General features: G+C 40.4%; 1 protein-coding gene across 14 annotated transcripts in view; it reads left to right on the forward strand.

The window, feature by feature from the left end:
• The window catches only part of LOC121459325 (alpha-adducin), a 63,978-nt gene that overhangs the window by 13,251 nt on the left and 35,048 nt on the right, over window positions 1-15,679 (forward strand). For all 14 annotated transcript variants that reach the window (XM_041668916.1, XM_041668921.1, XM_041668923.1 and 11 more), the window contains exons 2-3: window positions 11,308-11,522; window positions 14,916-15,078. In XM_041668916.1, coding sequence (XP_041524850.1) covers window positions 11,328-11,522; window positions 14,916-15,078 — 358 coding nt within the window. In that variant the 5' untranslated portion in view covers window positions 11,308-11,327. The remainder of the gene's footprint in view (window positions 1-11,307; window positions 11,523-14,915; window positions 15,079-15,679) is intronic.

Below are 15,679 nucleotides of genomic sequence, written 5' to 3' on the forward strand. Positions count from 1 at the left end.
CCCAAAACTGAAAATCATATACAAGAAGCTAGATGAATTCTTTTTCTAGAATTAGTACTCCTCTGTGGCCATTAATATCATCACAAAAGTTAAAAAAAATATATCTTATAAATTTTGAGATAATATTTATACTTTAAGAAAAGTTTTACCGGGTGGTGGTGGCGCACGCCTTTAATCCCAGCACTTGGGAGGCAGAGGCAGGTGGATCTCTGTGAGTTCGAGGCCAGCCTGATCTACAAGAGCTAGTTCCAGGACAGGATCCAAAGCTACAGAGAAACCCTGTCTTGAAAAAATTAAAAAAAAAAGTTTTAAAGAGTCAAAATAAAACCAAAGAATTATGAGATTAGTGGCAATAGACTAGTCCCTTAGTTTTGGCTTTTCTTCTGTCTCACATCAGGTGACTCTTTTGACATGAGACAGAGATTTTGAATTTAATTTAACAAGCATGCTTGGGTTAGAGAAGGAGAGAGCCACACTCCAACTCCAAAACGAGCTTTAATTTTTAATTGAACTAGGATTATAAAAAGACCATTTGCATTATATGCCTGTAGAGAACAGCAGAAACAAACATTTGGGACGGTCTGTGAAATTTAGTCGAGTAGGCCATTTCGTTCTTGGGACATTTTCTCTGGATGACTCATCCTTCTCAGATGTCTCATTTGTCCAGTGGTCTTCCAATTCCAATGCCTTCATTCTCTGGAAAGACAAAAACAAAACCCTAGCCCAACCCTAACTTTGCGTAGTTTCCTTTTTTGGCAAGTTATATCTGATCAAACGAAAAGCATTCGTTAGTCTTTTTTTTTTTTTTTGGTTTTTCGAGACAGGGTTTCTCTGTGGTTTTGGAGCCTGTCCTGGAACTAGCTCTTGTAGACCAGGCTGGTCTCGAACTCACAGAGATCCGCCTGCCTCTGCCTCCCGAGTGCTGGGATTAAAGGCGTGCGCCACCACCGCCCGGCGTCTTTTTTTTTTTTTTATGTTTTTGGTATTCTTTCTTTTTTTTTTGTTAGTCTTTTAAGTTAGTTTTCTTTTCTTTCTTTTCCTTCCTTCCTTCCTTTCTTTCTTTCTTTTTTTTTTTTTTGAGACAGAGTTTCTAAGTAACTTAAAGCCAGGCAGTGGTGGTGCAGGCCTTTAATTCCAGCACCCGGGAGGCAGACCCAGCTGGGCTCGAACTCACAGAGATCCACCTGCCTCTGCCTCCAGTGATTCTGGTGGGTGCAGCTCCAGCGTGTGCTGGTAGCTGCAAAACCACTAACAAGTGACTATTTTATGATTTTTATGCCCTCAAAATTGGACGCCAGATGAAGTGTTAATCTGTTTAATTAATCTTTATCAATAAAATCCAGGAGTCAGAAATCAGGGTTAAAAACCTAAAAGATCAGAGAAAAAGAGGAGTCCTATCTCAAAAAAAAAAAAGAGATCACTTTTATATTTATTTATTTATTATTTATTTATATTTATTTTTTGGTTTCCTAAGACAGGGTTTCTTTGTGTAGCCCCGGCTGTCCTGAATTCACTCTGTAGATCAGGCTGGCCTTAAACTCAGAGATCTGCCTTCCTCAGCCTCCCAGGTAATGGAATTAAAGGCGTGTGCCACCACCACCACCACCAACAACAACTAAAAAAAAAAAAAATCACTTTCATTGTGTAATGTTTTTATCTTGTTCTGTAATTATCAAATCATCCTGATATGCTCTTTTATATATAATCAAATATATTGAGTATCAATTGCACATTATATATAATGGGAATGTGTAAGTATATCTCGTGTATGTACTGTATGTGGTCTGGGGACATGCTATGCAAGTTACCACTGAGCTACATTCCTAGTCCTCTGATCCTCCACACACACACAACATTTTCACCTTAGACTGGTGCTGTTGTCCCTCCTAATGTGTTTAATTAGATTGCAGAATGACCCCACCTCACCAAATCTGTTTAGACTTATGCTAATGTGTGTTGTGTTCACCTCCCTGTTTTCTGAATTAGCTGGGTTTTCTGCAGTCTTTGTGGGTTCATTGTAGTGCCCTGCAAGCTTAGTTGTGGTGCCTGTGAGGTCTAGAAATCTTCTTTCTCTCCCTCTGGGAGTTATACATACTCTTATCTCCAAATCTAGTCAGCTAGACAGACAAAGCTGCTTTTGTTGTACATACTGACTGTGAGAATTGACGTAACTCTTTGAAACATAAAACCCAGTTACAGAGTTATACAAAACCCAGTTTCATACTCAGATTGTCCACTTGCAGTCTGGAATTCCTTTGTCGATGGTAAACTGAAACTTGGAACCTGTTTATTAGTATATGACCATATCTGTCCCCAGTGTCTTTTGAGTTACATGTCAAGTTGTGATTGAATGAATTGAAGCAGTTACTCTTCTCATAGCCAGTTGCTTCTTGAATCCTAACAGAATTTGAATGTCATTGTCAGTTCAGAATGCTGGACCTGGAAGTGTACTTGTCCTTTATTGTGTACTTATTAAGACCGTGTTATTCCAATTGTCCTATGATTGAGGCAGGGGAGGGCGTGGGTGGGGTGAGATGCACAGATTTCTTGCCCTGTGCATTTTTGATTGATTACTAACGCTTCCTTCCCCCAGTACAGAGACTGAATTTAGGGTTTTGCTTTATCACTGAGCTTTTACTACCTCCCCTCCCATTTTGTAATTTTTTTATTTTTTGAGACAATGTCTTGTGATGTTACTGGGGCTGGTCTTTAAGTCTTCATCCTTCTGGGTCAGCCTTCCAAGTGATGTTAAACTGTTACAACCCAGCTTAAAACAGCTCTTTTAAAGATGCTTAATGCAGACTGGTAAGATGGCCCAGTATGTAAAGGTGCCACGAAAGACAGATGAGCTCCATGCTTGGTGCCCTCGTGGAAGGAAAGGACTGAGTCCTAAAAGTTGTTCCCTTCTCCATATGTTGAACTGGAGTGATGGATGTGTAGATGTGTGTATGTGTATGTATGTATAGGCATGTGTCGAACTGGAGAGATGGATGTGTAGATGTGTGTGTATATAGAGTCATGTGTCGAACTGGAGAAATGGATATGTATATGTATATATATATAGGCATGTAGTGGACTGGAGAGATATATGTATAGATGTGTGTGTATTTATATGTATATATATATATATATATGCATGTATAGAATTGGCTAAGAGCTTGTATTGCTCTTGGAGGGGATTCCAGTTTGATTCCCAGCATCTGTATAGGAGGTTCACAACTCTTTGTCACCCTCAGTGGTTTTTAATGTTAATGCTGAGACCCTTTAATACAGTTCATCTTGTGGTGACCACCAACCATAGAATTATTTTTGTTATTATTTTATATGTATACAGTATATGTCTGCAGACCAGAAGAGGGCACCAAACCTCATTACAGATGGTTGTGAGCCACCATGTGGTTGCTAGGAATTGAACTCAGGACCTTTGGAATAGTAGGCAATGCTCTTAACCGCTGAGCCATCTCTCCAGCTGGAGAGACAGCCGTGGGCGCTGGGAACTGAACTCTTATATTTTTGGTTGTGAGCCTAGCCTTTAATGGCTGAGCCATCTCTCCAGCTGTTTCTGTTTTTGAGAGAGTCTCACTGTGTAGCTCTTGCTATCTTGGAACTAGCTCTGTAGACCAGGATGGCCTTGAACTTAGCGAGCCACCTACCTCTGCCTCCTGAGTGCTGGAATCAAAGGCATGCACCACCACTGCCTGGTTTATGTTTGATTCTTGCCCCCTTCCCCCCAGACAGGGTTTCTCTGTAGCTTTGGAGCCTGTCCTGGAACTAGCTCTTGTAGACCAGGCTGGACTCGAACTCACAGAGATCTACCTGCCTTGCCTTCTGAGTGCTGGGATTAAAGGCATGCGCCACCACCGCTTGCCTTTGTGTTTGATTCTTACATGGAACAATCCTTATAGGCTGGAACTCCGTTGCTTTTGGGAAGTTGGATGTAGTCTCTGCCAAGTGGGACTAATATAGATTCAGAAAATACTCAGTTTTAGGCCAAGCTTGGTGGCACACATCTTTAATCTCAACACTTCGGAAGTTGATGCAGGGCAATCTTTTAGTGCAAGGCCAGTCTGCTCTACATAAACGAGACCCAGGACAGCCTTGACCACACTGTGAGACTGTCTCAAATAACAAAACCAAAACCAAAACAAACCCAAATACTCCATTTTAATCAAACAGTGTAGATTTAAAGAGATAACTCATTAGTTCTTCAGATACAAATGGAAACATTTTTAAGCAGAGACCAGAAAGGGCTATATTTTGTTCTGTATATTCTCAACTTATTTTGAAAATTTGGCTAATTTAATATATTTACTTTAAGACACAGTCTTTTGTTTTGTTTTGTTTTTGAGACAGGGTTTCTTTATGTAGTCCTAGCTGTCCTGAAACTCTGATTGGTAGACCAGACCAGGTTGATCTCACTCAGAAATCCACCTCTAGCTCCCTGCTTACTACAATCAAATACATGCACCCCCACTGCCTGGCTAAGACACAGTCTCTTAAATTTTATCTGTGAAATTAGTTTAAGGCCACACTGCTGAAACACCTCAATCACAGAATGTACTTTGAGTAGCGGTATATAGACAGTAAAACCTGGAACAAGTGGGGATGGCAAGATGGCTCAGCGGCAAAGGTGCTTGCAGGGCATGCATGGTGACCTGAGTTGGATCTCTGGATCACATCAGGGTAGAAGGAAATAGCCGACTGTAAAGTCCTGTGACCCTTCCCTACAGTAATTAATAAATTAAATCTTTAAATAAACGAGTGTTGTCATTCTGCTGTTGTCAACACAGGAAAGTATATATCTTGTTCACTGTGCACCCCCAGTAATGCTTATTATTTTGTTTATTGTCTAAGTGCTGTTTACTGGAACTCAATCTGTAGACCAGGCTGGCCTTGAATTTAGAGATCTGCCTGCCTCTGTCTCCAAGTGCTAGGGTTAAATTTCTCGTGTTTTTTAAATTTCTTTATGCAAATATAATTGAGTTTTTTGCTTACCCCCTACACCATTTTGCATATCTTTTTTTTTTTACTTAATAGTATATCCTTATTTTGTGAAAATACCTGTAACTTAAAATGACTTGCTAGCATAAATACTTAAACCTCTGATAGCTCATGTGGTGACATATCAGAGAGCATACTTTGAGAGATCGTTAGTTACTCAAACTTGTGTTTGAGGTTTTAAATGCTTACTGCTCAGATCAAAAGAGGAAACCTGCTCCGTCTTTAGAAGCTTTAGAGCCGACAAAGCAGCACATGGAGCCTTTGCGTGTGCAGAATAGAGACTCAGTCTCACAGCTCTCAGCTTTGTGCTGTTCTCACCCTTCACATCTTCAGGACCAATTGCTTCACCACTAGGAACATTCAGACCATTGATTGTGGGAGAAAATGCTTGTTTGTTGTGGCCAGTATTTTACTTTCTTACCTGTAATTTTGCCAGACTTCATCATAGCCTTCCCCTCAGAAAAATAATTAAAAAGCAAACCAAATTATTACCTTGCAACCTTCCCTCATGGGATTTCCTTCAGAAAGAGTTTGGGTACAGGGTGCAGTCAGTGACAGAGTATTGCCTGAGTACCCTTTAGGACCTGTGTTTGATTCCCAGCACCAAAGGGGAAAAAAAACTAGAACAGAGACCTGTGATCCCTGGATCTGAGTGTCTGTAACTGTGAGCCTGCTGAGGTCAGAGACCTGTGACCCCACAACCATCTTGCTTCAACTTCTTAAGTGCTGAGATTATAGGTGTGTACCACAATGCTTAGTGATTCTGCTTCTTCTTGACTCAGAATATGAGCCTTGGTATGGTGATGGTGGTGAGGAAGATTATTGGGTACTATGTCCAAAATTATTTTCTTTAGAATATGGACTACTGTCTGCTTTGTAGGATTGTTTTTGTTCCTTCCTTCCTTCCTTCCTTTTCCTTTCTCCTCTTCCTTTTTTCTCCTTTCCTCCCTTCTTCTTCTTCTTCGTCTTCCTTGTCTTCCTCTTCTTTTTTTTTTTAAATAAAGATTTATATTTATTATGTATATAGTGTTCTGCCTGCATGTGGCCCTGCAGGCCAGAAGATGGCACCAGATCTTATTACAGATGGTTGTGAGCCACCATGTGGTTCCTGGGAATTGAACTCATCTGAAAGAGCAGTCAATGCTCTTAACTGCTGTACCATCTCTCTAGCCCCTTCCTCCCTTCTTCTTTTTTTCTTTTTTCTGTGTTGTCCAAGTTGATCAGGCTGGCCTTGAACTCAGAGGTCTTCTTGTCTCTGCCTCCTGAGTGCTTGGATTAGAGGTGTGTACCACTGCCACCCAACTGGTCTTGAATTCTTGATCCTCTTGCCTCAGTTACCTGTGCGGAATTTCTTAAAGCATTTGTTTTAAAACATCTGGATTATATGTGAAGATAATGGATATCAACTTAGGTGATTTAAAAAAAAAAAAAACAGAGTTCCTCTATGTGCTCCCGTCTGTCCTGTTTGTCCTACACTGTGTGTAGACCAGGCTGGCCTTGAATTCATAAAGATCTACCTGGCTATGCCTCCCAAGTGCTGGGATTAAAGGTGTGCACCGCTGTACCTACCAGAATATAGTCCATCTCTATCTCTGTCTGTCTGTCTATCTGTGTTTGTTTTGTTTTGTGGCTTTTTGAGACAGGGTTTCTCTGTGTAACCCTGACCATCCTGGAACTAGCTCTGTAGACCAGGCTGACCTTGAACTCAGAGATCCGCCTGCCTCTGTCTCCTGAGTGCTGGGACTAAGCTGCTGCTGGCATCACTACCACCAGGCATTTTTTTTTTAAATGGAAATAAATTTGGTGAAAATAAGTGAAATGGAAGTTTTGACCTCTTTAACCCTTGTTGAAAAGCTGTTTTCTGAGATCTGTCACGTGCCAAGTAGCAAGCCGGTGCTGAATCAGACAACAGCCCTGTTGTGTGTACTGGTACTTCCTGAATTTGAATCTGACTGCCTGGGCTTCAGTACAGTAGATTGGTGGAATTAGTGGTTTTCAGTCAGGTTCTGAATTTGTTGATTTTATTTATTTATTTGTTTATTTATTTATTATTGTGAGGGCTCTAGTGCTTAAAACAGTGTGTGATGGGGCTGGAAAGACAATTCAGCAGTTAAGAGCACTGAATGTCCTTCCAGAGGACCTGGGTTTGATTCCCACACCCACATGGTAGCTCACAGCTGTCTGTAACTCCAGCTCCATTGGATCCAGTGCCTTCTTCTAGACTCCAAAGGCACAAGGCACATACATGGTGCACAAACATGCATGCAGACAAAGATTAATATATGCTAAAAGAAATTTTTTTTCCATCTGCAAATAGAGACACCTTATGGGGGGATGCTGGAATTAACTGTATTGCAGCCATGCAGGGTTCATGACATGCAGTTGTCTGCTGCTGTACGTAGAACTTGTACACAGGTTACTTTTCAGGATCCCTATGTTTCTACCCTTATTTTTTGTGGGGTTTAAGGAAAATGGAGTTTGGAGTTTGGAGGGTTTTAAGGATGAGGATCGTGACTTTTTCTTGTACCTACCCTATTTCTAGTTTAGTTTACTCTCATTTGTAAGGGTAGAAGAGGAATCTTTACCTTAGTATGCACAGGCTTTTAGCGTCATCCTGACCTGTGGGCTAAATCCTATGTCAGCCACCAGGATAGTGAGGGGCTGAGGAGTGCTGGCTTCCATAGCTTTTCTGAATGCCAAATTCTCATTTCTCTACTTAACTGCCTTTTCAGTTACAAGTAAGCAGCTGGGTTCTTTCCAGTGATACATTGCAGAATTGATTGATGCTGTAGTTAAGGCAATAGCAATATCATATTTAAAAAATAAAATGTGGAAAATATAAGCTGGGAAGCTGTTAATTCATTTATCATAAGGGAGAAATTCTGCACAGATAATCAGTTCCTGGGATGTATTGCTTTTATTTTTAATTTGTATGTTTGGGATCCTTTTCTTACTCGAGTTTTCTTGAAATAGGATGGTGAGCAGAGTGCATTGTTGCCAGGATAGGGAACTCTGGAGCCAGACCTCCTGAGTTTAGACCCCGCCCGTTTGCTTACTTACCTTGTGTAAGGAAGAATAGTTAATGCACGTAAAAATGAGTCTTAATCAGTGTGCGGTATATGCTCAGCTGTGTTAATTTTAAAGGATCTTTTGAGAACTTTTTGTCAGCAAGAGAACATGGTATAAAAATTATCCAGTCAGATTAATAAAAGATTTTATTGAACTTAGGTCCCTAGCAATGCATATTCAATCAGTCTGTGGTGTTTAAGAACCTCTAGTATAAGGTGAGTGGTTTTTTGTTTTTTGAAATGGAGAACTGCATTTCTAGACATGGGATGGAAATTGAGAGATTGTAGCTTATCATTTTATTTAGAGGAGGAGTACCAATTTGGGCTTGCTTATTCCAGTAGATAGTAGGTGATTGGCAGCAACCCTTTCAACAAAACCCCTCCATGTTTTTGTGTCATGGACTTGCCCATGACTTCTGAGGAGGAGGAGGAAGGAGGGACAGATGGGGTAGAGAAGGATGGGATGCTCCTTTTTTTTTTTGGTTTTTCGAGACAGGATTTCTCTGTAGCTTTGGTTCCTGTCCTGGAACTAGCTCTTGTAGACCAGGCTGGCCTCGAACTCACCGAGATCCGCCTACCTCTGCCTCCTGAGTGCTGGGATTAAAGGCATGTGCCACCACCGCCTGGCTTTGTTTTTATTTCTTGAGAATAAGTCTTACTATATAGCTGAGGCTGTCCTGGAGCTCACTATGTAGACCAGGCTGGCCTCAAATTCACAGAGATCTGCCTGTATCATTGGCATGTACCACTATGCCTGGCAATATAGTAAAGGGTTTTTTTGTTTGTTTGTTTTTTGTAAATTTGTTTTCAAGACAGTGTTTCTTTGCATGGGAACAACCAGAGGGATAGGGATGTGGTGTAGTTGGTTGAATGTTTGCCCAGAATGCCTGAAGCCCTAGGTTCAAACCCCCTGCACCCCACAAACTTAAACTGGGCCTGGTGGCACAGACCTGTAATCTGTAGCACTGGGGAGGTAGTGACAAGAGCATTAGGAATCCACGGTTATCTTTGATCTATGTATTTGAGGCTAGGGTTCTATAGACCCTGTCTGATACACACAAATGGGTTTTGGGAAGATGGCTGAATGTTTAAGAACACTTACTGCTCTTAAAGAGGACCTGGGTTTGGTTTTCAACATCTATTTGCTGGCTCACAGCCATCTGTAAACAAATTTCAGGGGTTTTGACTTCCTTTTCTGACCTCCATGTCAGAAAGGCATGGAAGAACAGAGCAACACCAACCAAAGCAAGCTGCTGGGTATGATCCTCATACCTGCAATCTCAGCACTTAAGAGGCAGAGGCAGCCTGGTTGCTTTGAGTTTGAGGTCACCCTAAATTATGGAGTGAGACTTAGTCTTTAAAAAAAAAAAAAGGGTCCAAATGACTCAGCAGGTAAAGGTGACTGCCATGAAACACCCAAGATCTGAAATATTGGTGATCTGGAACCTTTCGTAGAGAAAACTGGCTTTTAAAAATTGTCCTCTTCCATGTATGTTTCATGTGTGACTATATGTAAAAGCACACAAACTCACTCACATGATGGTAACAATAAAGGTCAGTACTAGATTGAAGCAAGTTTGGTGTAATTCAAGGCCAGTCTTTTCATCTAGGTGCGCTCTCTCTCTCTCTCTCTCTCTCTCTCTCTCAAAATGTATTTACGTGTGATTATCTGTTTGGGTGCCTGAGAGATCAGAAGGTGTTGGATCACTTGGCACTGGAGTAACAGTGGTTTTTAGCTGCACTGTGTGAATGCTGGGAGCAAATCTTTGGAAGAGCCACAAGTTCTCTTGACTGAGGTTTGTCCAGCCCCACCCATCTCATCAAGGGCATTGTTACCCGCGTTTCCTGGGCCTTGCCACTGCTGCACTTGTCATCTTTATCATCTATAGTATAGATCAGAGCATTTAAGAACAACAGTTCTGAGCTACATTGCCTTGGCTTGAATTCCAGTCCTCGTATTTTTCCAGCTGAATCACTTTTCTTACCTTTTGTTTGTTTGTTTTGAATCAGGGTCTGGTGAATTCGGGACTGGCCTGAAACTCACTAGATAGCCTATAATGACCTTGAATTACTAATCCTCCTGTTTAGGCATCTGAAGTGCTGAGATTAGCCAGGCCTTGGTGGCACCTTTAATCTCGGCATTTGGGGGTGGGGGGGGGGGGGTGGGGATCTCTGTGAGTTTCAGACAAGCCTGATCCACAGAGTGAGTTCCAGGAAGGGCTCCAGAGCTGCACATAGAAGCCCTGATTCATGAAAAAAGAAAACAAACAAACAAACAAAAAAGAGGAAGTGTGGTGCTGATGGGATGACTGGGTGTTTAAGAGCACCTGAATAGGTTCTGAGTTCAATTCCCAGCACCTACATGGTAGCTCACAACCATCTATAACTGTAGTCCCATGGAATCCTATGCCTTCTCCTAGTGTGCAAATCTATAATAGACAAAACACCCATATACGTAAAGCACATAAATAAATAAATCTTAAGGGAAAAATAAGGAAGTATGCTGATATGGGTATGGTGATACACACACAGCTAGGGGCATTGATCCTAACACTCCAGGTAGATCTCTGTGAGTTTGAGGCTAGCTTGGTCTACATATTGAGTTCCAGAGCATCCATGGCTATGTAGAAAGACCCTATCTCAAAAAACAAACACAGTCAGGCGGTGGTGGCACACACCTTTAATCCCAGCACTTGGGAGGCAGAAATAGACAGATCTCTGTGAGTTCGAGGTCTGCCTGGTCTTCAAGTGCTAGTTGTAGGACAGGCTCCAAAACTACAGAGAAATTCTTTCTTGAAAAACAAAGCAAAAATCCACACACACATAAAAGTGGTTTTATATATATATATGTTTTAATTGATTTTATTGAACTATACATTTTTCTCTAATTTTAAAAAAAGTTTGGTTTAACACTTCCAAAATCTGCCTGTCAGTGTGGGATCAATCTAAGTGTTAATTATGGTCAAGCTCAAATTTCTAATTCCTTTTGGATTTGTCAGAGGACATACATAATAGCTTTGTTAGATTGTTTTCCTATGCCCCAATAAACAGTGGTGAGAACAAAATACATCATTGATTAATGGAGGGAGGTTGGCTGACCAGTCATGTGCTTCTGAGCTATAAAGGAGCCAACATATCCCCACATAGAAGAATGTATTTCTGAGGTTGACGGACTCATCATGAAATCATAATGACCATTGCTTTGAACACAAAGATATCTTTTATTTTTATTTTATAGGACCCTAGAAAAACTGTGCAATGAATGGTGATACCCGGGCCGCAGTGGTGACCTCACCACCCCCAACCACAGCGCCTCACAAGGAGAGGTACTTTGACAGAGTGGATGAGAACAATCCAGAATATTTGCGGGAGAGGAACATGGCACCAGACCTTCGTCAGGACTTCAATATGATGGAGCAGAAGAAGAGGGTGTCCATGATTCTACAAAGTCCTGTAAGGAAAAAGTTTGCTCAGAACTTACTTGACCCACCGGGTGGTGGTGGCGCACACCTTTAATCCCAGCACTCGGGAGGCAGAAGCAGGCAGATCTCTGGGAGTTCGAGGCCAGCCTGGTCTACAAGAACTAACTTGACCAGCTTCCTTCTGATTCCTGGGATCCTAGGCCTGCTGTGTGAATGGCATAGTCAGTTCCTCATCACAGAGCACACTGACGCTTCATGCTCATCAATCCTGTTGAAAGAACTCTATTTGGTTCATGCCAACAGACAGAATGAAAATGTTTTAGAGTTATTAAGGATAGATGTTTATTTCTGCTTTGGATTGTCTTTACTGTTTCTCCAAAGTGTTTTTATAAATCAGCGACAATGTAAAACCCACTGTTTTCTACAAAATATAGGTCAAGCATCCCTTCCAAAAATTCACAACAAATATTTTAAGCATTACCATAGTGATTAAAATATTTGGATTTGAGAGCATTTTAGTTGTTTGAATTTGACATGATCAACTGATAAAGCCTGTGCAAACACTCTCAAATCTAAATATTTTGAATAAAGGACACTCAGTGTGGCCTTCACTTGTTCTTGGTCGCACCTAGGCTAGTAGTTCCTGAATTGTTAACGTCAGCACTGTGAGGCAGTCACACCTCTGAGTGTCTTCTAGACGGTCTGTAGTTACAGCGGCCCTGTCCTTACACTTCCTCACATTGGTGCTGCTGTGCTTACCTGTGCTGCACATTCTTTTCTCCCCTTTTCTCCCTTCTACTCTGGTTTTACTCCATCCCTTTAACTTTTGGGAGATGTCATTGTCTTTTTAAAAATGATATTACTGTGCTCAGCTTTTTATTTTATTTTTTTCTTTTTCTGTTTTTTAAAAGTAGTTCTTTCTGTAGCCCGGACTGGGATTGAGTTTGCTGCCCCCGGTGACCAGTATCCTGTGATGCTCCGTAATGGGCAGCTTCCTTAGTCTTTGTGCATGTGTATTTATATTCTCCTGCATTGTGCTTTGATAACAAAGACAGATCAGTAGCTGTGTTTTGATGATTTATTTTACTGCCTTCGTCTTTGTTTTTCTTCCACCGTTGACTAACATAAGCTATGAGCACTGACTGTTTATCATGAGATGGTAGATCTGCCTGACACTTCTTGATACCATTCAACTAGCAGTTATGCATTTGCTTGTTGTACATTTCCTCTGAGTGGTATATATACTGGACTGCACTTTGGCTGTTTCTTTCAATAAGTTTTCAGATTAAGCAATGAAAAACTATGAATAAATTTAATTTGGAATCACTAAGTACTTGCATTAGATAGATCATCTAGTAAATTCGTGTTATCATCTAAGATATCATTTATAATTGTTTGAAAAAAGATTTATTTCTTCATTAGCTTTTTTTTTTTTTTTTTTTTTTTTTTTTTTTTTTAAATTTTTGTTGTTGATATTTATTTATTTAGTATACAATATTCTGTGTGTTTGTCTGCAGGCCAGAAGAGGGCACCAGACCTCATTACAGATGGTTGTGAGCCACCATGTGGTTGCTGGGAATTGAACTCAGGACCTTTGGAAGAGCAGGCAATGCTCTTAACCGCTGAGCCATCTCTCCAGCCCCTCTTCATTAGCTTTTTGATAGGTTTTATCAATCTGAGGAAAGTTAAAAATATCTGAGCTAGGTGTGATGGCATTTACATATTGTAGTGATGAGGCGAGCAGGCCTGCTTTTCGTCCCACCTGGCTCCTGCACAGCTAGCTTTACACCCGAAATAACAACACACAAATTGTATTCTTTTAAACACTGCCTGGCCCATTATATCTAACCTCTTCTTGGCTAATTCTCACATCTTGATTAACCCATTTCTAATAATCTGTGTAGCACCACGAGGTGGTGGCTTACTGGGGGAAGAGTCAGCATGTCTGACCTGGCGGCTGGCTCCATAGCGTCTGACCTCACTTCCTTCTACCCAGCATCCTGTTCTGTTTACTCCGCCTACCTAATTTTCTGTCCTATCAAAGGGCCAAGGCAGTCTCTTTATTAACCAATGAAAATAACACATAGACAGATGACTTTCCTACATCAACATAATCTCAGCAGTCAGAAAACCAAGGCAGGAGGATCACTGTGAGTTCAAGCCTGGTCTACATAGAGAGCTTCAGGTCCGCTATGGCTAAGCAGCTGCTAGACTCTTTTCCAACAAAACAAAACCATGACACAGAGAAACCTGTCCTATTACAATAACAACCCTATGTTAAAATCATTATTTATTATCAATTTAGTGCATGTTTTGCCTAATTTAGAATTACTTTTAATAAAAGATAAGTATAGAGTTTCTTTAGATACTTAGTTGACAAGAGTCTCACTCTGTGCCTCAAGATGGCCTTGAACTTGCCATCTTCTTGCTTCTGTTTCCCAGATGCTGGGATTTTCAGGTTTGTTACCATGCCCAGCTGTCTTTTTCTACTTAAAGAAAATTGTTTTGAGATAGGGTCTCTTGTGCTGAGGTTGTTCTTGAACTTGTTCTGTAGTATAAGATGATCTAGAGCGGATCTCTTGCTTCTGCCTCTCCTGAGGACAACAGGCATACACTACCATGTCAGCTCTTTTTCTACTTTAACCAGGCACTTCCCTATTTTGAAGAAAATGCTAGAAAGCACAAAGTAGAATATAATTATAATGATCAATAATCCTGTTACTGAGAATTATAATTATCATTTGATACATTTTTAATCTTTTTCTAGTTTAATTTCCCATTTTGTCTTATAAAAACTGTATTACCTTTTTACTCAAAAATATATCAAGAGGAATTTTATGCTGTTTAATTTTTTTTAAATATTTATTTATTTATTATGTATACAATATTCTGTCTGTATGCCTGAAGGCCAGAAGAGGGCGCCAGACCTCTTTACAGATGGTTGTGAGTCACCATGTGGTTGCTGGGAATTGAACTCAGGACCTTTGGAAGAGCAGGCAATGCTCTTAACCACTGAGCCATCTCTCCAGCCCCTATGCTGTTTAATTTTTAAGATTTTTTCCCATTGAGTACATCTGTAAAATTCCCAGTGTGTCGAGTTAGTTCTTTAATTTCTGAAATGTGGCCTACTTTTTAAAATCTGTGATGCCGAGATTAATTACCTTATGAATAAGTCTTTAAATACATTCCTGATTATTTTCTTAAAATAGATTTTCATGAATTGAATTTTGTTTTAAGTTTTAAGCTTTTATTTTGTTAAATGACTTACCAAAAAGACTATACCAGGTCATACTCTCAGAAGTGAAATGTGAGTTCCCTGTGTGCTGTTCAAGCACTGGATGAAAACAAACATTAATCTGATAGTTAGTTACAGGTGCATTCTGGGTCCCCAAAAGGTGCTTGACTATTTTAATATGCATTGTAGGCCTTCTGTGAAGAACTGGAATCTATGATCCAAGAGCAGTTTAAGAAGGGGAAGAATCCCACAGGCCTGTTGGCATTGCAGCAGATTGCAGACTTTATGACCGCAAATGTACCAAATGTCTACCCAGCAGCTCCACAAGGAGGAATGGCTGCCTTGAACATGAGTGAGTAGTTCCTGACTTTGTATGTGATCTGTAACTTTCTCATGTGAGCCACATGAGTATGCAACTGTACATTACATAGTATTGTTATTATTGTTGTGTTTTGTTTTTGTGGGATTGCTGGGATTAAAGGTGTGCACCACTATCACCTGACTGTATTGAGTATTTTGAAATCTTTGTTAATCATAGTAAAAGATTGCAAACTTGAAGGTATCTTGAGTGTAGAGGAGTCATTTTCTGTAAGCCAGTGGGATTCTATTATTTCTTATTCTTCCATTTACTTTATTTTTAATTAACATTAAATTCTTGTGCATGCTTTTAATTCCAACACTCAGGAGGCAGAGGCAGGTGGATCTTTGTGAGTTCGAGGCCAGCCTGGACTACAAAGTGAGTTCTAGAACAGCCAGGACTGTTTGACAGACAAGCCCTGTCTTGAAAAACCAAAAAGAAAGAAAGAAAAAAAGAGAGAGAAAAATTCTCTCAGCATATCATTATCATTTTCAAACTTACCTGGCTGGTAATAAAGTATTTCTTTTATTAATTAATTAATTAATTGAAATTTATGTGCATTGGTGTTTTGCCATGGATGTATGGTTCCCTGAAC

The sequence above is a fragment of the Microtus oregoni genome, unplaced genomic scaffold (assembly GCF_018167655.1).
Source record: "Microtus oregoni isolate MIOR12 unplaced genomic scaffold, Mior012 000019F_ref0000042, whole genome shotgun sequence".
Lineage (NCBI taxonomy): Eukaryota > Metazoa > Chordata > Mammalia > Rodentia > Cricetidae > Microtus > Microtus oregoni.